Here is a 22,943-nt window from a genome sequence, read left to right as displayed (position 1 = left end):
AAGGTGGTGTAGCTTCAATGTGCGATATTTGACTGAAAATATTATCAAAATCCCCAAGTTATTATCACCTCTTATCACGGAAATAGAATAAATCAATCATTATTTTTAGGGTTTTTAAAAGGGAGTTACAGTAGAGAAAAGTGTCTTTTTTATTGTGCGTTTATGTTGAAAAATCAATTTAGATTCTGTATTTTTATTTTAGTCAATTACATTGGAAATGAACAAAATGTGATCTATCATGCCTCTAATTGATAGCATCGATTAGTTGTTACGACTCCTCAAAAAGCCTCTGCCCAAGGCTTTCCATTGAAATAGATTTGACCATGTTTTTGCTAAATACGATGCGATTATCTAGAACAAAACACGAGTACAAATTGACTTCACAACGCAGGCATACGAGTTGAAGTGGTATTTTTCTTCTTCTTATAATTACTAGAAAATTAATCAAATAAAAATAAAAAATACTAATATAATTTTTTTATTGATAAATTACAGTGAACTTTATCAATAAACTATTTTCTTATTATATCTATTAGTAAATAAATACCAATATAAATATTCTCTTAATATATATCAATAAAAAGAAATTTTTTTTTTAAAAAAAGACAAAAAATATAATAATATCACTTCTACAGACATAACTATCGATAGATTGATTCTATCAATGAATTCTATCTATAAATTTATTTATAATATTTAATTTATGACATGACAAGAAATTTTTTTTTCCATTTCTTCTTCCTTCATTTTTCTATGCAACAAACAACATCCTTCTAAGTTTGTGAGGATGAGATTCATCACTTTTAAGTAAACAAAACTATTTATTTCTTTATTGAACTCAATTTTAAAATATTATTTTTTATTGTATATTTTTAATTTGTAGTGTATGTATTTTGTTTGAGTATTTACTAGTTCTATAGCTTTTTTTCGATAGAAATTTGTTGTATGATTTGTACATGTTAAAGTTTATTTGAGATTTTGTAAAATTATATTTTTTTGAAAATTGATAAAATTTATTTCAAACTTGTAACTTAAATGTTTTGTGATGAAATAAATAATAGTTTATTTAACATGTATGTTTTATAATTTATTAATTTTATTACTGATGGACTCATTGACAAACCACAAATTATCAATGAGTTTTTTTAAAAAAATTATTTTTGTCTCTAAATCAGTCGATAAAATTTATACTAGCAAATTTAGAATATAAATACCAACAAAAAATTCTACGGTAAATTAATGTAAGAATTATGGTAATATATAAATCTTATTTTTTTAATGGTTAATCATAACTCATATTTGTATACTTGTAAGATATGGGATAATAATTAATATAGGTCTTTAATATAAGGTAAAGGAACAATTATCTAATCTAATCTGATTTAATTTGATGGATTGATCTACCTATAATGATCCTCGTAAAATCCAAGTCAAATATTAAAAGAATGGAATAGCTGTTTTTTATTATTCTTATTTTTTTTTAAAAAAATATCATTCACATCTAAATTCCCAATGTTTTTCCCTTCAATTTTTTTTGTTACAATTTCCTAACTTAAAAAGCACAACAAGAGATTTTTTTTCTCCCTCCTCTGCATTTATTTCCTGAAAAATTTTATAATACTCAGAAAACAACTTGGTATTTTATTAGTTATTCCCAATCTCCCAACGAATCTCTTACAACACCATCCAAGAAACTGTTAGTTATTAGTGCAATATAATACTATGATATTTATTTGATTATTTATTATTCCATGAGCATATATTCTTTATTCAGACAAGGCACTGTCATCATGGCTTTCCTTGTAAGCACAAAACTTGGGATTCCCTCCGGTGTTCTCTCTTAACTCTTCATTATTGTTCGATTTGCTGGCTTGGCATGTTCTTATTGGCCCTCTCTGCTGTAGTTTTATCATACAAAATGTAGTAATTTTGTTAATTAATTAGCTCGGACCCTTTCTCTTATTCCAGATTGGGGGAGATTTCAACTTTCACAGGTACTCGTGCATAAAAAAGTGTAAAAGGGTAAAGGGAAAAGGGAGCTGAGCTAGGTTTAATGCGGGCGGTGGTTTGGGAATCCCTTGTTCCTTTGAAAACACCCTCGTGATGGGAGAATTCTAAAGCTTGAAAAGGGTAAAGCAATAGCATGGCAGAGACTAGAGAGCATGTGGAGACGAAATAAATTAATTTGTTCTCAAATATCAATAACGGGGCTTCCAATAACTTTTATTTTATTTTATTAATGTGAATATCCTGATCAGATTATTTTATGGGTCTTAAAATTAACAACTATATAAACTTCTAATATTTTTGAAAGGACTCGAACTTGTAACTATTGAAGACCAAACCTAAAACATGATTAATTGAATTACCGGTTAGGACTTGCTATTCTTATTCCTCGACATTATAGTTATAGAATTTTTAAAATATGATTATTAAAATATTAAACAAATTAATAACTGTTGCCTTTTCAATATGGATTATTAGTGAAATGATTATGTAGTGATTGGAAATTTTATTCACTAATATCTCAAAGATCATGTATTAATATATACTATTATTTATTTATTAATGTTTGAAAAATGCGTCTCATATTAGACCATATCATTTTGGATCAATTAATAATTAATAAAAAAAAATTAATTCATTGATTATATTACCCGGTAATCAATATAAAAAAAACAAGATTTAATTTGAGATAGTTCCATAATGAGTCAATTGACAATCAATATAAAATAATTAACACAGAGATACTTTTATTTTATATTTTTTTTTATTTGTATGTTTTCTTCAAATCTCTCTTTTTCAACAATAATATATCCATAATATGCTCATTAAAATATTTTTTATAATGACCCAATACCCATATACAATATATGGTTACGATTAACCATTTCACATCATCAAACCCAAAACTAATTCACAAAATCTACATGATTTTATATCTAATAACCACATTTCAAAAACCAATCAAAACTAATAATTTTCAATCCCATCATCAATAAAACTTCACAAACAATTACACATCCTTCATCCCATTCTTTCAAATCATTTCTAAAAATTCCCTCTCTTTAAAACAACATTGTGCTCCCTCTCCTTGATTATTTTCAAATCTGACTTCAAAATTTTTTGGGTAATTTGATAAGTCCTCCTTCCCTAATTTCACGAGAGAGGAAGGCTACTGCAATCTAGGGTTTGACAGAGGAAGGGCTTGAGAGCCCATTCACAGCAACTAAATAGGCCAACAGAAAACTATAACCCAATGGAAAAAACAAATAAGCTTAAGTTTGTTGTTTCATTCAACTTTTTGATCGACTCTAAGATTGAATACTATAAATGTATAAATGGATATAGTTGGTGGAGTTTGGGTTTATAATTATATTTAACTTATTTTTTAATATTTTATAAATCATAAACTCAAATTTTTAAATTTTTTTTTAGACCTGAGAAAGTTAAATGTATTAAACTAAACTGATTTTTTTTTTATATGAATAATATTCATGAATTGGTATATATTTCATAAATTGTGTTTATATTACTATTTTTCATGAGTTTGCATTTAAAAAAGAAAATAAATGGTTGGGTTGGATAATATGAGAACTCTATGGGCAACATTTACACGAGGGGAGTGAAGTTACGCGTTAATGCACTTTGCTTTGAATCAAATTCGAGTCCAAAATATCTCTCGACAGCAACAAATAAAGAGAGTGATGCTATGGGACACGAATTTTGTGACACGAAATGAGAAGAATTTAACAACTGTTTGGACAATAATTACATTTCACCTTTAAGGTATAGTTATTACAACCGGACTAACCCAGTAGATCAATTTGAAATTCAGTTGATTTGATAGCTAGACTAATTAAAAACTATAAAAAAACTAAAAAATAAAAAAATATTGTTAAATTTAGTTGATCCCGTGACTTGGATAACCTGATAAAAATTTGTTTATTTTTTTTCAAATATGTTTTTTTTATAACTGAAGACATTTCTATTTTCATATGTTTTAGCTAATTATTAATCATTTTCAAAGTTCATTATATAAATATTAGAAGAATATTTTATTTTTTTAATATAAGATTTGAAATCCTTTAATATATATATTCTAAGTTTATAATAAAAAAGTTCTATTTTTTAAAGTGGCATAAAAAATATTTAAAACTTTATAATTTATAACATGTATAAATCTATATTTATATAAAATATTTTTAATTTATTTTTGGATTGATGTAAAACTCAATTTCTTGTTTGAATAAATTCTTAGAGTCGAGTTTGATATTGGCTAATGATTTATATGAAAAAAAAGTGAATTACAAAAAAAAAAACCACCAATAGAAACAAATAATATCTGAAAAAAAAAAAATTATAGGTTTATTACTCATCAATATTTTTGTGATATATCTATCTATTCCTGGTCGTAGCGTCCAATTTCTTGGTTTAGTCAAGCTAACGGCATATAATCTTCTATTAAAAAGAGGTCCTACCGGGAGTCGAACCCAGGTCGCTGGATTCAAAGTCCAGAGTGCTAACCACTACACCATAGAACCAATTTGTTGACTTATTCATTATTTTATAGGTATTATATATATATAGTGCTTGAGTTTTTCCTTTTCGAAACAAGATAATACAGTACGCGCGTATGCGATTTCTAAGATCTTTTGATTATTATTTATTGGATCTCTTGTTGTGTGTGTGCGCGTGCAATTTTTTATTACTATCTTATTATAGAATCTAATATAAAATTTAATCGAAGATATTATATAATTCTTGTATGATATGTCTAAAGGGGCTTAATGACAAATATCCCTAGACAAATTTTTATATTCTTTTACTAAGATTTCAGAGATCATCACCTAATTTTTTCGTATTAAAAAAAAAACGGTCCAAGCCTAAAACAATACACACCAAGTTCAACTTCTGATACAGCCTCCAGCACTGCACTGCAGGAGCTACAAGAACAACATGAGCAATGAGATCATAAACCCTCCAACTGAGAGTTCAAATCTTCTGTATTTACATCATTATTAAGTAGAATCCTTAGTTATTTTTTACAAGATATATATTTTTGTCATTGACTTATAATGTTATGTTTTACTCTCTTGCACAAATACTAATAATATTAAAAAAGGTGAATCTTATTATTAAAAATAATAAAAAATATTTATTCAAGTGCGCATTATTAATTCATAATCATGCCACATATATAATTAAAAATAAATGTTTTAATAGAAAACATTCATAGCAATATAAAGTAAATTACGAAATAACAAAAGGCCCAAATCAACCAGTCTAAGAAGATGAATTGGCTACTTGTTGGTTTGCTTAACCAGTTGTCTTAAGCCAACAAACATTGTGTTCTCTAAATTTCCAAGCTTTGATGTTTCGTAATCGTAATGTAATTAAGCAGCTGCAAGCTTAATGGCACAGCTTAGTACAGAATTATCCCTGCATAGTATTTGTTTGATGATATTCAATAAAGAGGTTATTGATTCTAAATTTGTAAATGTTAAAAAATCAATATCGTTCAATAACTTAAATTGTTAGTTAAAATGTTAAGATATGATTTATATTATTCAATAAAACACCCCCTCAAATGAAACTCTTTAAACTTGAAACTTACATAAATTCATATTATTATGTGCTTAATTTTTATCAAATAAATAAAGATAATGGGATTCAAACTTATAACTGCTTGATTATCAAAGATCTAATATTATATTAAAAAATCAATTCAATTCAATAATTTAAATTGTTCTCTAACATAACATAAAGAAAGGAGATCACTCATGAGATTCTTATATAGATTCTAAATCTGTATTAGATTGGAGAAGGGAGAGGTTATGCAAAAACTACCCTATGGTTTGGTCCCATTGCAAAGCCGCCTGAGTTTCAAATTATTTAACGCCAAGCATCGTACGTTAATGATATCGACCTTAACCTCTCAGCAACAAACTAGCACAGATGTCTTAATTTGCCTTTAAGCAAGCTGGGAAGAATAAAAAGTTGAACCTAACTATTCACGATCACAACACTCTTCGTTATCGTGCGTCTTCTTCGCCTAATAACGCATTCTGGATCTACACATCCACAAGAACGTTAAGAATCCATTATGAGTTTTGTGATGCGTGTCAGATGAAAGTTGTATATTGGACAAACACGATTAGCAAAAGATATGAAATTCAGATATTTTTCGGCGAGGTTAGATGCCACTTAGCAAATGAAAGGCCATTTGATTCGATTATTTTCATCAGCCATCTCTTCAATCATGCAATCTAATAATAACTTAGAGCCCGAGCAATCCTAGTTAACAAGGGATTCGTGCAACTCATAAAAAAAAATCACATTATATCAGTACACGTTTTGAATGGCAAGTGAGTGTGTAAAGTTTCCACTAGGAGATTGGGACGTCCACCGATGGAATGGCAGGTAGTTCCTCTTTGCTTGCGATCACTAGAATACTAAAATCAGTCCTCAAAGTAGCTAGAACTATAAAGCCAGGTAGTTCGGGTCAATGGTGCGCAGGTTTTGTTCCCGCTTACAATATAGAATATCAAGATCTTTCATCTTTTATTTTGATCTTACGATTATATATATGGTATTCTTGTTGAAAGAATACAGGATTTTCTTGTTGCTCTTGTATGTGATGAGAATTTGAAGTATTAAAAATAGGATTAGTAGGTCATTAAACAGAAGAAATCAAAGATTTAATCAAGATCTCGGTTATAAGGCGCCAGCCTTTAATTATAAGAATGTGAAAAGCTCATCGTATCTTCAATATATGACAATCACTCCCACAAACATATCTAGATTCCTATAATTGTTAAAATAATGATGACAACTATGTATATTTGGATCTTGAGAGATAATCAAGGCTTAGTTAAACCTTATCATTTCAGGTAGTTTATATATTCTACTCTTAATTCCACCCACCACACTTCAAAACCCATCTCTAACTATTAAATGAACTAAGGATAGCAGCAAAATTGTACTATAATCAGTGCCTTTTCTACCTTCCTTTTCTCTATTCGTTCAAACATAAGCTTTAATTTTCATGGTACGTGCTCGTGGCGTTAGGTGATGCAGATATATATATATATATATATATATATATATATATATATATATATATATAATTGCCATTAAATCTTGGAGGTGCCACATGAACGATAAGAAGCTGATTTTGAATCCTCTGTTCACGCGTGCCCGTCAAAAGCACTGGCCATGCATGCGATAGATCGCAACAACATTCTCTAGCTCTCGATGAGCACCTAACTAGACAGTGTTAATTAAACAGAGAATTAGGATGAAGAGAATAACATGGTCATGGTAAAGACAGAACAGGGACACAGCTCAGTAGTGCTCATTGCCTCATGGTACACTTGTCATAGGCTGATCGCTTGAAAGTGAATGATTTGGCCAGTTAGTGGAATAATTAGGGTTAGTTTTTTCTCTTTCGTTTTCTTTATGGCGGTTGTGGTAAAAGACAAATGTGGGTCTGGAGAAAAACGGCTGAACCCTAAACAACATGTTTAGAAATTGAAGGAAATGCAGTGGGGATGGTCACGGACTCACGTGAAAGATGGGGGAAGAGCAGTCCTTTTTACTTTTTAGGCGTGTGTAACGTACGGATGGCAGAATGGTGATTTACTGTACACTAACTAGATACACGAGGAAAATCCTACACCGTTCTTTTCACTCATCCTAAGAGCCCGTTAGTCAAACGATAGTTTTTTTTTCCTCTAAGAGTTTGATAAAATTTTAAAAATTGTTTAAAATTTATTTGAAAATAAAAGGTATATAATGAAATCTTTGAGCTTTTGGGTATTTATCATATAACAAAATTAACCACAATTTCTTCAAACAAATCGCAAGGCTTCTTAGATAATGAACTTTTACCATTTACAAGCTAATTAATTATATGTTCTCCAAGATGGATGTTGGAACATCAATTTTTTTTTTCATATAATTTTTTAATTTCGTGGATTAGATCACTAGAAAAAATAATTTAATTTTGGCCCGCATAAATGGATAAAAAGGCCTAATCATATATAAATTAATTAATAAATAAAAAAAGCTTAGATTTACGCAATATGATATACCTCTTTTCCTTTATATCTTCTTAATTGTTCACACTATTCATATTCATTTGAACAGAATTTGAACTTAGCCGTTTTTGGTCTCATGCCAAAAGAATTTTACCAACAAAAGAAAATAAAATCAGGCAGATGAATGTAGGGCTAGCATTTGGAGCATTTTTGAACAATATCGTCATTTTACTCGTACGGTTCATGATGCATAGCATCCTCTATAAATAAGCCACACACCCTTTGTGCCTAGCATACTGTGGCGTGGCTTGGATGTGAAAGGGCTAGCTAGCTAGGGCTTCCCCTTCAAAACAGTATTTTCTTCATTTCCATATCCTTACTTTGTGAGGGAGAAGCAAAGATTTAGAGAGAAAGATGGCTTCCTTTTCCATTCACTGCCCATGGATATTCACATTTGGCCTTCTAGGTATTAATTACATGTACAAATAAATATTTTCCTCTCTGCATCTGCTTTAACAACTTCAAGCTGTTACAAAATCTGATTAATTACATTATTAATTAAGTGTAGCTAAATATTACATTCATATGGATTTTTTTAGGTAACTTAATTTCTTTCGTGGTTTTCCTCGCTCCAATGTAAGTTTTTTTTTTTGTTTCAACCAACTTATCTAATAAATATATATTAAAGAGTATATATCTCTTATGAAAGGGGATATTGATCGAAGGACATTGAAGCTCTAACAAGATGTTTCCATATTGTTGCAGCCCGACATTTTTAAGGATTTGTAGGAAGAAAACTACAGAAGGGTTTCAGTCATTGCCTTATGTGGTTGCCCTATTCAGTGCAATGATTTGGCTCTACTATGCATCACTCAAGTCTGATGTTCTCCTCCTCATCACCATCAACTCAGTCGGTTGTTTCATAGAGATGATTTATATTGCTCTTTACGTTGCTTATGCTCCAAAACAAGCTAGGGTACATCATGATCACACATCTTTCTCTGCACCCCATATATATTTTTGATAGCTATATATATATATATTAATCTCCTTACAAAATATATTTGCCTTGGTTTTTGCAGATTGCCACCTTGAGGATGCTTCTTTTGTTCAACTTTGGGGGATTTTGTTCGATTCTTCTTCTCTCCCACTTCTTTGTAAAGGGATCAAACCGGGTTAAAGTTCTAGGATGGGTTTGCGTAATATTCTCAGTGAGTGTATTTGCAGCACCTCTGAGCATTATGGTGAGGATATATATAATATTTGTGACCCCTTTTGATGGTTTTTGTTCTTAAATATTTCTTCAAGCTGCTTAAACTGAGTTGGTTTGTGTTTACCAACATCACTTCATGGGAAAACAACGGAAGAGAGCAGAATACTTTAATTTTTAAACTCACACATATAGGTATATATAACATATATCTGATCATAGTATATTTTTATCCATGACTCTTCAGAGAATTGTGATACGAACCAAGAGTGTGGAGTTCATGCCATTTACTTTATCGTTTTTTCTCACCCTTAGTGCTATCACGTGGCTCGTTTATGGTGTACTACAGAAGGACTACTATATTGCGGTAAGTGAGATCTCTTTCTCGAATTAATGTATACACTACAGACGTGTCTCTTTTTTGCCTCATTGCTATATATGTTTTGTTGCTGCTGTATTACACATCCTGAAGCATGCATGCATGCTATCCTTTGTACTTCTGCATAATCTAGACACTGAAAGTTCCATCTCTCCCTTGTTTTTTTGTCCCCATCGATCTATGTGCAGATCCCAAACATAGTGGGTTTTATCTTTGGGGTGCTTCAGATGGTGCTCTATGTAATTTACAAGAACTTCAAGACAGAAGTGCCTATGGAGCCCAAGCTACCTCAACACAGCATTGATGTAGCCAAACTGAGCTCAGTTTCTTGTGAGATGAAACCAGCTGTTTGCCCCCAATCGAACGAGGAAGATGATCATACGGAGAATAGCAAGGATCCTTCCAACCAAGAGCATCCCAATCAATTTGATAAAGTTTGATTTGAGGATCTTGCTAGCTAGTACCCAACTTATCTCGTAATGCCCGTGGACTTCTGTACCTGTAACCAATTCTCTCTCTATTATTGTAAAATTTGTGAAGGAGATCGAGACTTTATAAATATGCTTTGTCAGTGTTTAGTTCGTTTTTGTGAGCATAGCTCGATCAATATGGAATAAAAGTTATGCATATTTAATTTTGAGCTCAGCAATTTGATGAACACAATTGATCATTTAATAATGTGTCGATTCTCTAGTAGTCTGTCCTGGGAAAAAAATGTTCACAATGTAAACCGCTCAGTCTAAAAGTAGCTTTCGTTAAAAAAAATAATAATAATAATAATAATTCATTGCAAACTAAGAACAAGGAAATAAAGCATGCATGGTTTATCTTAGGTGGCGTTTGGTACGAGGTTAAGAAGATAGTGGTGAATTATTACCGAGTAATTATTATTATAAGAGCAATTTTTAAGGGCATAAAGGTGGTATCAGATCTATTCCCATGTCCGTTTACTTGTTAGCTAGCGATATTCCACACCTTTGCTTTCCACTGAGAAAGGTATCGTCCCGACAACTCAATCCAAGATCCATTACAAGCTAGCGGGGCCTACAGTTTCAATTTATTCCATTTTTTTCATTTAGTACGAAACATCTCGGACATACCGGACAGAATGGAAGAATAGTGGCAACTATATATTAACAGACATTTGCATCATTTCCCTTTTGGATTAATAATGATTTTTTTTAATTTAATATATCTTTAAAAATAAAAAATGCAATCAGTTAACATTTGAAGAGTGAAATGCTAGTGGAAAGTGATACAAAATAATTATATTGTTAATGCTGATTGGTAAGAAAGAAATAAAAAAATATTTAATATATATTAAAAAAAAAAAAAGAAAGAGAGCAAAAAAAATACATAATTGGATTAACCCGTTAAATTTATGACATATATTATGAATTCATTAGGTTAAATTAATGTTTTTACTTTATTATATTATAAAAAAGATACAAAACTTTATTTATTACCAATTCAATACTAAAAAATAAAATTAAATAAAAATTCTAAATTAAAGGATGGAATTAATGAAAACCATCCAAAAGATAAAAAAAAATCAAAATATTATTAAATAATAAAATTAATAAATTTTCATATTAAAAAAACAAAACCATATTAAAAAACAAAACAACAGCAGCAGCGGCGGCCAAATGGGCATAAGTTGGGTGTCACGTGAGGATTTTATTGCTGCAACAGGGAATCAAATCTGAGACCATAGTCTCGTTCCACTCGCTTCAACCAACTCAACTATGATATTAATTTGGTACGAAACAATTACAAAATATATTAACCTAATTAACTATTCATATGAACAACCGACCCATGATTTTTAGTTCCATTTTCTAGTTTATTGACACTGCTCTCATATTGGACCAAAAGAGTTTTTGAAACATAAAAGAAAAATATTTAGATTGTGGAATTTTTTTTTTGATATTGTCATTTGGTACAACAACTCAAACTTAAATTATATCGTACAAGAATAATTTCAACCTTGTTAAATAGATAGATCTCAAGAAAAAAAATTAACTTGGTTCATTTTTTATTTTTTTTTGGTATCATAGACATATTTCTAGATGCAACTTGCAAGTAAATGATGATTTTTAAAAGTCAAATCATGAGGCAGAGTTCACCAACTCCAGACCCAATCATTTACACACTTACATATAGATTAAGAAATGCAAGTGATAGGCACTTGAGGGTCTAGCTCAGTGGTTAACTGCAAGATTTGTCTTGCGACTATCCCGAGTTTGATCCTCTCTGTGCACCAGCCTGTCATCCCCGCGGTGCCTTACCTATTTGCTGGGCTAGCTTGCAGGATGTTCAATGGGTTCAGAGATTAGTCGTGGTACGCGTAAGCTGACCCGGACACCTTGGGTTAGCAAACAAAAAAAAGAAATGCAAGTGATAGGAATTGTAATAGAGATGTTTTTTCTTTTTAGTTGACTCCTTACCACTTAATTATTGTCATCTATATAATATTAATAAATAATTAAAGTAATATATTAAATATGTTTGTTGTTTTCAATAATAGACTCATTTTTTTTAGTTGCATTGATAATATTAAGTATCCCTTCTTAATAATGAACTCAACTCAAAATTGCACCTAATAGTAAATTATAAAAATTAACCACCGTGATCCCCCACCAAACACCCCAATAAAGACGAGGCACTCTCCGTATACGATCGATTCAATTCACAGCCAACGAGTTCATAGTAATGAATTAGTCCAATCCAAAATCGAGCAGCCCAGGCCATGATCATTGATTTCATCTAATAAGAACTAGTCCAACCAAGACATGAACGGTCGAATTCATGATTTAAAGGTCCATGTTATCAATGGTTCTGTCCATAAATGAACAGTCCATATGCTATAAAGAGTCCAGTTCAGGATCAAACGTTAAACTTTGGATTGTATAAAATTAAATTAGAAAAGTGAGTGGAAGCATATAGATGCTGTCCATGCCCTAGTAAATTAGTGGTTTGTGGTTAATTAATATTTTCTAGTCTTAATTAAGAGTTAATTAACAATGCATGCTAAATCAGTGTGTTTATGAATCTGAACTGTGTCAATCAAGTGGCCAAGTGTAGCAGCATCATTTATAAGTAGGCGGTTCGAAAGACCATGTGATGCCACAAGCAGAAGCTTTTCTGGGGTGAGTATTTGGAGGCATGGCTGCAAATGGCTGCTAGTCAACTATTGAAAGTTGTTTCTTGTTTAGGGAGAACAACAGAGATGCTTTTATCTTGATGCTCAGCCACTTCTCCACCGTTTGATTGCTTCTTTTAGGAAGATCAAAGATCCTGAATAATTCATTGCCATCAAGTGCGATTCCACATAAGAATTTATCTCCTTAGTGGTGAAGTAAGCTTCAAGGCCTAGCCTATAGATCCCTATAAAAAAAAATGAGCCAAGTGGGTTTTACTACTCTTAGTCTATTGGTCCCATTCAGCATGTTATTATTCACATGTAAGATCTTATCGACCTGCACCGAAGACTATTCATTGTCTCAAATCGTTTTGATTCTATAGCATCAACAACATTATTATAATTAAGACGTGGTTAATCTAATCTTTACGTCGAACTTGCAAGATTGTTGAAAACAGAAACCTTTTTCCTCGTGTAAAAGCCGAAGAATTGAAATTCTAGTGAAAAAAACGTGAATTCATTGGGTAATCTAGCAACATATAGTGGCAGAGCTTGTGCTAATCAATTTAGAAATATCATAAGGATTTAGGAATTTCATGAAATATTTTAAAATAGGCTGGGGGGCCTAGTGATAATTTTTATGGGATTTATAGTCTAAGAATGATAATTAATTCACCAAGTAGATACATGGTAGGATTTATAGTCTAAGAATGATAATTTCACCGAGTCTAAGCTGGTGGGGTTTTCTTTTTCTTGTTATGAACTAAGTTAACTAAGAAACAATGGCAATATGGTTTTGATTTTGTTTTTTTGGACATTCTTGTGTTTCTTGGTTTAAGTCTGCTACTTCTTTGTCTTCTGCAAATCCTTGGTTTCTGCAAATTTGTTTTAATACATTCTATTGCTTATAAAAGAAATAATATTAAGGAACATCTTGACCAAGTGAAGTTCACCAGCTAGCACTCTAAGATGAGCTGTAACCAATAAGATCACATGGTGGGTGACACATCAGAAAGAAGCTGCTTGTGGGACCCCAAGAATTTTAGGGTACTATGAATGATACCAGCAGAAGAGGCTACTTGGAGATTGGGTGTTAACCTTCAAGAACCATAAACCAAATATGGGTGGATAGGGCATTAGGGCTAGAAAGGCTGTTTGGATTATGTTACACAAAAGCATCAGAACCAACTGGAAAAGGAACATTATTGATATATTTTTTTAACATCGATCGCTCACTGTTACAATATTGACACAGCATGCAACTTGTCTTGAGTTTCTATATAAATAGCTCATCAGCATTGCCAAACGATACAGCATTACCTAGAATTTCCATTGAGAAACATGCCTTGTGTGTTGAGGGAGACAGACTTGTAATTGTCTTTCTTAATTTTGTAGTGGTGGAGAGATGGCCTTGCACTTGACATGGGTTTTTGGTTTCGGTCTTTTAGGTAGAAATCATTACAAGTCCCTTCTTTTTTTGTTCTTCTGTGCTTCTCCATTACTCCTCGTTTTCTATGCAAGTGACATTTACATAACAAACTGCTCATACATGCAAAACAGCTCTTACATCTATTTTCTTGCTTCCTCCAGATTATTAATTCTGTAAGAGTTTTCATCAACTATGAAATAACTATTCATATATATAAAAGAAAAAATGTAGGAGGTTGCAAAAATCATTTGTTTTTGGTAAGAACAACCATTTAATTACTAGAGAAGCTAATTTACATTTTCTTTTCTTTTTTCTCTGTCAATGTAGGCAACATCATCTCTTGTTTGGTCTGCCTTGCTCCTCTGTAAGTCGTCCTTGTCTTGAAATCTTACTATAGTCTCTAGTTTTCTGGTGCTCTTAATTTGATTATATCTTCATCTCTTTTAGCTGCTAATTAACAAGGAATAATGATATCACAGGCCAACATTTTATCGAATTTGCAAGAAGAAGACCAGCCACGGGTTCCACTCTATCCCTTATGTGATTGCACTATTTAGTGCCATGCTTTGGCTATTCTATGCACTTTTCAAGGAGGATGCCCTCCTTCTAATCACCATCAATTCTTTCACCTTTTTCATGGAGATAGGCTACATTTCTATGTACCTTCTCTATGCCACGAAGAAGGATAAAGTACATCCCATGAACACTACTTTCCCTCACTCTTACATCCCTTTCTATACAATAACATCGATTTACTAATTGAGCTCAATTTGGTGCAGATTCTGACTTTCAAACTTCTCCTATTGTTCAATGTTTTGGGGTTCGGTCTCATCTGTGTACTGACTCGCTTCCTAACACAACGCCAAAAACGCGTTCAAGTTCTTGGATGGATTTGCATGACATTTTCTCTATGTGTTTTTGTTGCACCCCTTTTCATTGTGGTGAGTAACTTGAGTACGCAAAACACAAATTTCTGACTGATCTTGAACATCATTTTCCCAATACGTGCTTGAATTTTGCAGAGAAAAGTTATAAAAACAAAGAGCGTGGAGTTCATGCCTTTTTCTTTATCATTCTTCCTCACTCTGAGCGCCGTCATGTGGTTCTTCTATGGCTTTCTAAAGAAAGACCAGTTTGTTGCTGTAAGTGATCACATATTTATAAGTACATGAAACACCAAACTTTTCATTTAATGAGTTTTTTTTGTATCAACATTTCTTCTGTTTTTCATCAACAGGTTCCAAACATACTGGGGCTTCTCTTTGGTATTCTCCAGATGGTGCTTTATATGATCTATAGGAACTCCAAGAAAGTTGTGGTGGTGGAGCCTAAACTTCAGTTAGACACATCTGAACATGTTGTGGACCTTGAAAAGTTGGGTGCAGCAATCTGCTCCGAGATAGCTATAGGGATTCCAAAGCTGAATGATGGTGGAGATGGAATTAATTATTGAAGATCAAAATGCCAAGGAACAGACCAAGAAAATCATGAAAGCCATGGATGTCACCAACAAAGTTTAGCAGATCCATTTGAGTGTTATTACAATTTGCGTGTAACTATATCTATGTATGCATGAATGTGGTCGGTCCTTAATTATGTGATTAGTGTCAGTTTGGTCTGTCTTCGTGCAATTAAATTAAGCTTTGTGTCAATGATCTCTCCCCTAGATTAGTGTCCGTCGTTTCGAGTGGTGAATGGTGATCAGTCGAAGACTCCGCCTCTAGATTCATGTAATTTATTTATGCTTGTTGAAGAAAATATTCATATAAATTAATCAATCTGTCATAATTTATGTTTAATAATTAATCAATGGAATGTAACTCGTGCCATGGCCTTTGTTTGCTGCTCTATTTTACTCTCAACCAATCTGGCTCTTCTTCTTCTATATATATATATATTCTTTTAACGTAAATGAGTTTTTAGCTCTGCATTCATTTTCAGCTTTTCAAATTATCTCAAATTCAAGGATCTCTTTAAGTTGTTATTGTTGTAACTCATTTTTGGGTCCCCATGAAAAATAAAATAAATAGCCAAAAGAGTTTAGAAAAAATAGCAGGAGGCAGAAACGCTCAGAAAACAGTCAGAAAATTAGTCAAGGAATTTAAAAATACAAGGATTAAATTTTTGACAGCATATTCTTGAAGAATGAAAGCCCTATTGAGAAGGAAAATTTGAATTTTGAGAAGAAAAGCCCAAATTTGGATGTTTATGGACTTAATTGGATTTTTATTTGAATTTATAGAAGATTTGATTGCAAGAAAAATTAATTTTTAAGTCAATTTGGGCTTTAATTAGAAGAAATTTAAGTTTGGGGCCAAAATATATTTTTTTAGGAATTTATTTGGGTCAAATCAAGGGCTTAATTGCATAAATATTGAAGTTTAAGGGCCAATTAGGGATTTAATTGTGAAAAACCGAATTCAGGGATCAATTTGGAAAAACCGAGTAAATAGAGGGGGCTGTTTTGCTTTGGATCAGGGGCCTAATTGAAGAAATTGAAAGTTTATTAATCAATTGAGGGCTCAATTGCGTAAATCAGAGGCCAAGGACTAAAGTGAAAAAGGCGGCCAACAAGAGGGGCGGGGACCGAATTCAGAGGACTGATTTGAAGTTTGCCCATTTAAATGAAACGGCGCGTTTTATCCAAAAACGACGCCGTTTCATATATATTAAAAAAAAAAAGAGGAAGACCAGAACGGTGTCGTTTTGAACGACACTGTTCATCTTCCTCCTTCCCCCCGAAGCAGAGCAGCAGAAGAAGAAAACCATTTTCTTTTTTTTTCAAATCTTCCCGCCTCTCTCTCTTCGTCCCCACCACCTTTAAACATTGGCCGACCAGCCGTTGCACCGCACTAACGATGGTCCCCCACAGTTCTGCCCCTACAAATAGAGAAGAAAACCGAAGAAAAAAAAAAACCCGAGAGAGGACCGGGAGAGAGAAAGAACTAACGAGAGAGAGGGAAGAAAAGGAGTAAACTGAAAACAGAAAAAAGAGATAAACTACCGAGAATAACGAGAAATAAAAAGGAATAAGGAGAACCACCGAAAAAAGAGAGAAGAAATCTCTCTCTCCGCCGTTTGAGCAGCAGCACCGCCGCTGGGAGCCGCCGTCCGCGAACCAAGACCGCCACTGGCCTCCACCGCAGCACCACCCGCGACCGCCTCTTCCACGCCAAGTAATTTCTCCTCCCCCCCTAGTTGTTGTCATTTTATTTCTTTTCCCTGCATGCAGAACGAACGTTCTGCATGCAGCACGGGGGGGAATTAATTCCCCCCATTCTGTTTCCTTTTCTGGGCCAGACGGGTTCTGGCCCAGAAACATGTATATGGGCCAGAAGGATTCTGGCCCAACCCGGCGGTCTGGGCCGAGATCGGCCCAGTCACTTGTCTTGGGCCGATCCCGGCCCAATGACTTGTGGGGCTGAGCCCGGCCCAGTTAGTTGGCCGGCCCAGCCCCTTAATAATTAATATATAATTATATATATATATTATTATATTATATATATGTGTGTATATGTTATATATATATATATATATATATATATATATATTTAAAGGGGTTTGTATTTTTTTTTTATATGTAGAGGTATAAATTCAGTATTTAAAATATCTGATTTTCGTCGAGACACCTGAAATTTTCAAAGATAAATTTATTTTTTTGCTTTCAAAAATTTCTAAAATTCCTTAAAAATATTGTTGATTTTTTGTACATCTTTTTAAAATGACTTAATATTAGTTTGTATTTTTTATGCTGTAGAGATACAAATTCAGTATTAAAATACCCGATTTCGTCAAAAAAAAATATATTGTTTTTTTTAAACAAAAATGTTTTCTTGCGTGTTGCATACGGCCAATACTCTAACATGTTTTGAATGTTCTTTTATAAAAAAAAAATATATTGGAAGCTTCGAAAGTGTGTTTTCGCATAGATTTCTTAAACACAAATTATTTTCTTGCATTTCTGGATTTTTACAACATGTTTGTAAAACTCCAAAGGGTATTGGCCAATATTCCAAAAACTATAAAAAATCTTATTTTTGGAGAGGAAATTTACTTATTATTCACCGCTAATATTTGGATAAAGAAATCCTTAAAATGATGAATATCCAAAATATTATTGGGAGTAATAAATCCGCACACATTCTTGAAAGAAGCCTTGATTATAATCGAGAACATTTCAAAATTTAAATTTTTATTATTATTATTCCACGATTTATGAGTCTTTGAAATACTAAGGGAAAAATGAGCTTTCAAAGCACATGAAATCTCCTTAGATTTCTATCCAAAATCAATTGGCGAGCCTAGAAAACACCAACACCATAGCAATTATAAAGCAAACCAAACACCAAGCAGCTTACCTTAGGTTATAGGGCGTACTAGGGGTGCTAATACCTTCCCTTTACGCAAACCAGTCCCTTGCCTTAGAATCTCTGAAAGACCAGTTAGGGTTCCTAGTGACCAAAATACTAGGTGGCGACTCCAAAGAACCAAATCAGCAAAACAGAACAAAACGAAAGTCGCCAGTCGAATGTCGCAAAACAAAAATTTTTTGTTATATTTTTTGTGGGGTGCGACAGTTATAATAAAAAATATGATCAAAAAGGAAAAAAAAAAAAGGTAAAAAGAAGAAGAGACGGATGTAATCAAGTTATATAATGCCTTGTATACGAAGATGTGGTCTTCTAGTTGGAAATCCGGAATTGGGCGAGGAATGGAAAAGGGATCTAATATTAGGCGAAAAATATTAAACCATGGCAAAGCTCATCCTCCCTAATTTAATGATGCTGGTTAATTATGTGTTAATATTTTTAATGTGTGCAACATTTTAGCTTGAGTTGCCCACATTAAAAATATTAAGACATTCATATTCATCTCATATGATATAAATTAAACTTTTAAAATTAAAGAAAAAATTAGAAAAAATAAAGATGCCAAATAGTTCTTTAAGAAAACTAAGAATCATAAAAATAAATAATAATTAATAAAATTTTGAGTAAAATGGTAGATTATTGCCTAAGAAAAAGATAGAAATAATGTAATTTTTTTTTTTCAAATGAAATGTTATGTATAATAGCTATATGTTTCCTATAGATTTATTTATGCATGTCATTTATTGTTTAAAATTTTCTTTATAAGTTATATATTGTTGGTGGATATTCGACAAATTAGCATTGAGCTCTGAATTAAAAGTTTTACAACTTAATGATATATTTATTTATTTATTTTATTAAAAACATAATGTTTAACCGAGTGAAAAACATTTTAAAAAATTACCACAACCCCACTCCCATCAATCCAATCCAATGTAACTGTGGAAAGTCCAATTGTTATATATAATTTTTTATATATATAAAATTCATCAATTATCAATTTGTAAATATGGAAGCTTGTCAATGAATTCCAAATCCATGGTTTTGCTTTAAAATTAAAAAAATAAAGCTTTAATAATACGAAGTTTAAGTTATTATATGAAGTGTTGGTACGTGATTTTCTTATATTAACTATATATTTCAAAAAAAATTAAACTTAAAATTTATATATATTTATTAACTTATGATTAAAAAAAATTTTTAATACAAGAAAGGCTTTGACTTCATATAAAATATCACTCAAATATTAAAAATTTCTTTGACATCATTGGGATTTTAATAATTGAACACTGAAGAATTTAAATGTCACTACCCTCACTCTCACCTGGCATAAGATTATATTGATTATATTTGCTGATAAAAAATTGCTAGGATTTTATTATATCTCAATATAAATGACATCTAAATATTTGGACTTTCTTTCATGTGATGAAAAAACCGAATATTTATATCTCAAATATTCAGAAAATGGTTTTAGTCATACATATGATGAACAGAAAATATTCATTGTTAAAAAAAAAAACAGAAAATATTCATAACAATTTATTCATTAGAAATGTTTATATAATCGAAGGACAGCAGCCCATCCTCTTGTACAGATGGGAAGCAATTTAATCGAGTGCCCTGGGGTGGGCCCACCTCCAGAAGATACTGGAACATTTCCTATCTAATAATTCAGAGATAAGTTACCATTATTGCCATCTTTTTTTTTTGTTTTGGAAGCAACAAATCAAATTTTGGACTTTCTACGAGATAAGGGTAGAGTTGCCTAAAAGATGGATGACTTTGCTGTTCTTTGATTATAAAAACATTTCTATTGAATAAATTGTTATGAATATTTTATTTTTAAAAAAAAAAAATATATTTCCTGTCTAACAAAATCTTGAAACTCCTAAAAAAAAATATTAAATTTACTATTTTTTGTTATATATATATATATAATATATATATATATATATATATATATTCAAGAAACCTAATAATTTTATTATCAAACTTTAAAAAAAAAATAGGGTTTCAATTCCACAAGCCACTTTTATATTTTCTATTGAAAAAAAAATTTGTTTGATATGAAAAAAATTCTCATGCACTCGATTGATTGATGTATAATTAAATAAAACATAATCATGAGAATACAAAGTTAAATCTAATAGGGTGAAAGATATGGATTGTTGGTTACTTGGTTTGGCAGCATAACCCATGTTAATTCTTGATGATTTTGTTATGTTTTGAATTGAATGCTTTTATTTCTAATTTCATTCTTTAACATTGAGGTTATTGAGAATTCAACATCATAATTTATTTTGATTTTTTTTTTTTGTTATTATAGTCTCTTGATTTAAGTCACAGATTTAATTCATTAACTCAAATTTATCTAAGTTGATACAATATATTATTATCTTAATACTTTTATAAAAAAATATCTTTCAATATGTGATAGATTTTGAATTCATGATTAAATTAACTTTTTCTCTTACAAAAAACATTGGATATTTGTTTTTGGCATTCAAAGAAAAGATTAATTTGACTCGGTTTTTTTTGTGTTTTTTTTTTTTATCATCCAATTCAATAAAAAATTGATTCTAAAAAACAAAATTATTCAACACAGCTTGATCTATTATCACATATAATTATCAATTATTTAATTAAGTGCATGCATAAAGTTTTTAATATGCGATTATAATTTTTTCTTTGGTGCCAAAAATAGACATTGTAAATGCTTGGACGTTCATTTTTTCAGGCAGAAAAACAAAATTATTTGGCCAATGATGAAGTGCAAGTGACATAGCTAGTATACTAACATAAATATCTTCCTAGATTTTGAATGAATAACCAATGAGAATATAGTAATGAACGATTTTTTATGCCATATATATATATATTTTAAATTAAGTTTAACTTATTGCTTAAAACTATTTGATTTTTAAGTTTTAGGAATGGATCAACGTTATCTTGAAAACCAAACTTTAACCTAAGCTAACCCAACCAATAAATTCTGTGATTGCCAGGTTTAGGTTCAATTCAAAGTTCATAAAAAAAGGGTGGTAATAATTCAAGATGGAAAAACCATGAACACCCCTGGAAATTACAGCACACCATCACACATCAATAAGATAAATTATCTATCTTCCTTTTCAAGAGACCTTTAGTATTTCCTTTCTGAGATATGATGATATGAGCAGCACGTAATCAATGCATGATTATCCCATGATTATGCTTTTAGTGCGGGATTATCATCAATTAATTGCTTTTAGTGGGATTATCATCGATTAATTGACACCCTTTCGAATGATTATCTGTAATGTTTCAAACAAAATGCGATGTGACGCCCATAACATATGTAATTAGATAAGTATCGAGCATAATGTAAAAATATATAAAATCTCGAACGCATGAAATAAAAACTTTCCTAAATAATCATTTCTATAAAAATTGAATCAAGTATATTTCATCAGCAATAGATCCAAGATCTTATCTTCAAAGATGAAGTAAAATAAATAATATTCATTTTTTGTTTTTTTTATTTTTAAATAAGTAAACAAATTTCCAATATGCAAGTAAAAAATACAAAAATAATTTCTAGCTATAAATTAATAGAAAGTTGGGAAATTATTTTAGCAAATTGTTTGTTTGCTTCTTTTTTCCTGATTTTTTCCACTAAAATATAACTAATATAAAAACTGACACATGTCTCTTATCTTTTAAAAAATTAAAATTAATAACGAGGTTATATATATTGTTTTTATTTAGATATCCTCACTTTTTATTTAGATATTCTTATCATTTTTTTTGTTAAAGTGAGACTGGTTTCATTTAAAATTCATGGCTACCCCTTTTAATAAATATATTTTTTAAAAATCAAACTTATATTCTTATCTTTGTAAAGATATAATAGTATTTTAAAGATGGAAACTTTATATATATATATATATATATATCCAAATTGAAACCATAATGATTTTTGGGGGTTAAATATCAATACTATAAACGCTTATTAGAATAGATCACAATACATAGCTCCAGTGTTTTTATATTAATAAATAAAAAATCAAATGCTGCCTGCAATCGTGATAATGAGGTGGGGATTGTCCCAGGAACATGATTATCTTAAAGTGGCTTCGTTTAGGGGAATCTGACAGAAATCGGGAGCATGATGTATATCGTTATGGAGATATAAAGTGGCTGATCGTGATCACAGAGCTGGCACATTTACCGGCCACAAGTCTCCAGGGATCTTGCTCTTTCTTATATATAATTTCTTCAGATACACACTTTTTTTTTTCTTTCAAAAAGCAAGTGCTAATAATCTTGTACGATAATGACAGTTGCATGAAAATTATTAATAAAATCACTTGGAACCGATCGATTCTT

The 22,943-nt window shown here is 31.1% G+C and overlaps 2 protein-coding genes and 1 non-coding gene across 3 annotated transcripts; 2 read left to right on the top strand and 1 right to left on the bottom strand.

Annotated features, from left to right (window-relative positions):
* Positions 1-4,472: 4,472 nt before the first annotated feature.
* On the bottom strand, positions 4,473-4,544 carry TRNAQ-UUG (transfer RNA glutamine (anticodon UUG)). The gene has a single exon. It is a non-coding gene; the product is annotated as a tRNA-Gln (tRNA).
* A 3,811-nt stretch (positions 4,545-8,355) lies between these two features.
* LOC118057523 (bidirectional sugar transporter SWEET12-like) lies at positions 8,356-10,237 on the top strand. The gene is made up of 6 exons (XM_035070123.2): positions 8,356-8,508; positions 8,642-8,678; positions 8,808-9,018; positions 9,125-9,286; positions 9,500-9,619; positions 9,820-10,237. Exons 1-6 carry the CDS (start codon positions 8,457-8,459, stop codon positions 10,069-10,071), a joined length of 834 nt encoding a protein of 277 aa, XP_034926014.1. The 5' UTR covers positions 8,356-8,456; the 3' UTR covers positions 10,072-10,237.
* Positions 10,238-14,095: 3,858 nt separating this feature from the next.
* Positions 14,096-15,915, top strand: LOC118057524 (bidirectional sugar transporter SWEET10-like). The gene is made up of 6 exons (XM_035070124.2): positions 14,096-14,221; positions 14,530-14,566; positions 14,682-14,892; positions 14,982-15,143; positions 15,225-15,344; positions 15,440-15,915. Exons 1-6 carry the CDS (start codon positions 14,179-14,181, stop codon positions 15,653-15,655), a joined length of 789 nt encoding a protein of 262 aa, XP_034926015.1. The 5' UTR covers positions 14,096-14,178; the 3' UTR covers positions 15,656-15,915.
* The last annotated feature ends 7,028 nt before the right edge of the window (positions 15,916-22,943 follow it).

Source organism: Populus alba, chromosome 15 (assembly GCF_005239225.2).
Source record: "Populus alba chromosome 15, ASM523922v2, whole genome shotgun sequence".
Classification (NCBI taxonomy): domain Eukaryota; kingdom Viridiplantae; phylum Streptophyta; class Magnoliopsida; order Malpighiales; family Salicaceae; genus Populus; species Populus alba.
The sequence above is the reverse complement of the archived record's forward strand: the minus strand, read 5'-3'. Positions and strand labels throughout refer to the sequence as shown.

What these genes read in the sequence shown, in the direction of transcription:
- LOC118057523 (XM_035070123.2), top strand. Translation starts at nt 8,457, where the DNA reads ATGGCTTCCTTTTCCATTCACTGCCCATGGATATTCACATTTGGCCTT. An exon ending in ATGCTCCAAAACAAGCTAGG is followed by an intron (nt 9,019 to 9,124) that starts GTACATCATGAT and finishes TGGTTTTTGCAG; the next exon opens with ATTGCCACCTTGAGGATGCT. An exon ending in AGAAGGACTACTATATTGCG is followed by an intron (nt 9,620 to 9,819) that starts GTAAGTGAGATC and finishes ATCTATGTGCAG; the next exon opens with ATCCCAAACATAGTGGGTTT.
- LOC118057524 (XM_035070124.2), top strand. Translation starts at nt 14,179, where the DNA reads ATGGCCTTGCACTTGACATGGGTTTTTGGTTTCGGTCTTTTAG. An exon ending in TTGGTCTGCCTTGCTCCTCT is followed by an intron (nt 14,567 to 14,681) that starts GTAAGTCGTCCT and finishes ATGATATCACAG; the next exon opens with GCCAACATTTTATCGAATTT. An exon ending in ATGCCACGAAGAAGGATAAA is followed by an intron (nt 14,893 to 14,981) that starts GTACATCCCATG and finishes AATTTGGTGCAG; the next exon opens with ATTCTGACTTTCAAACTTCT.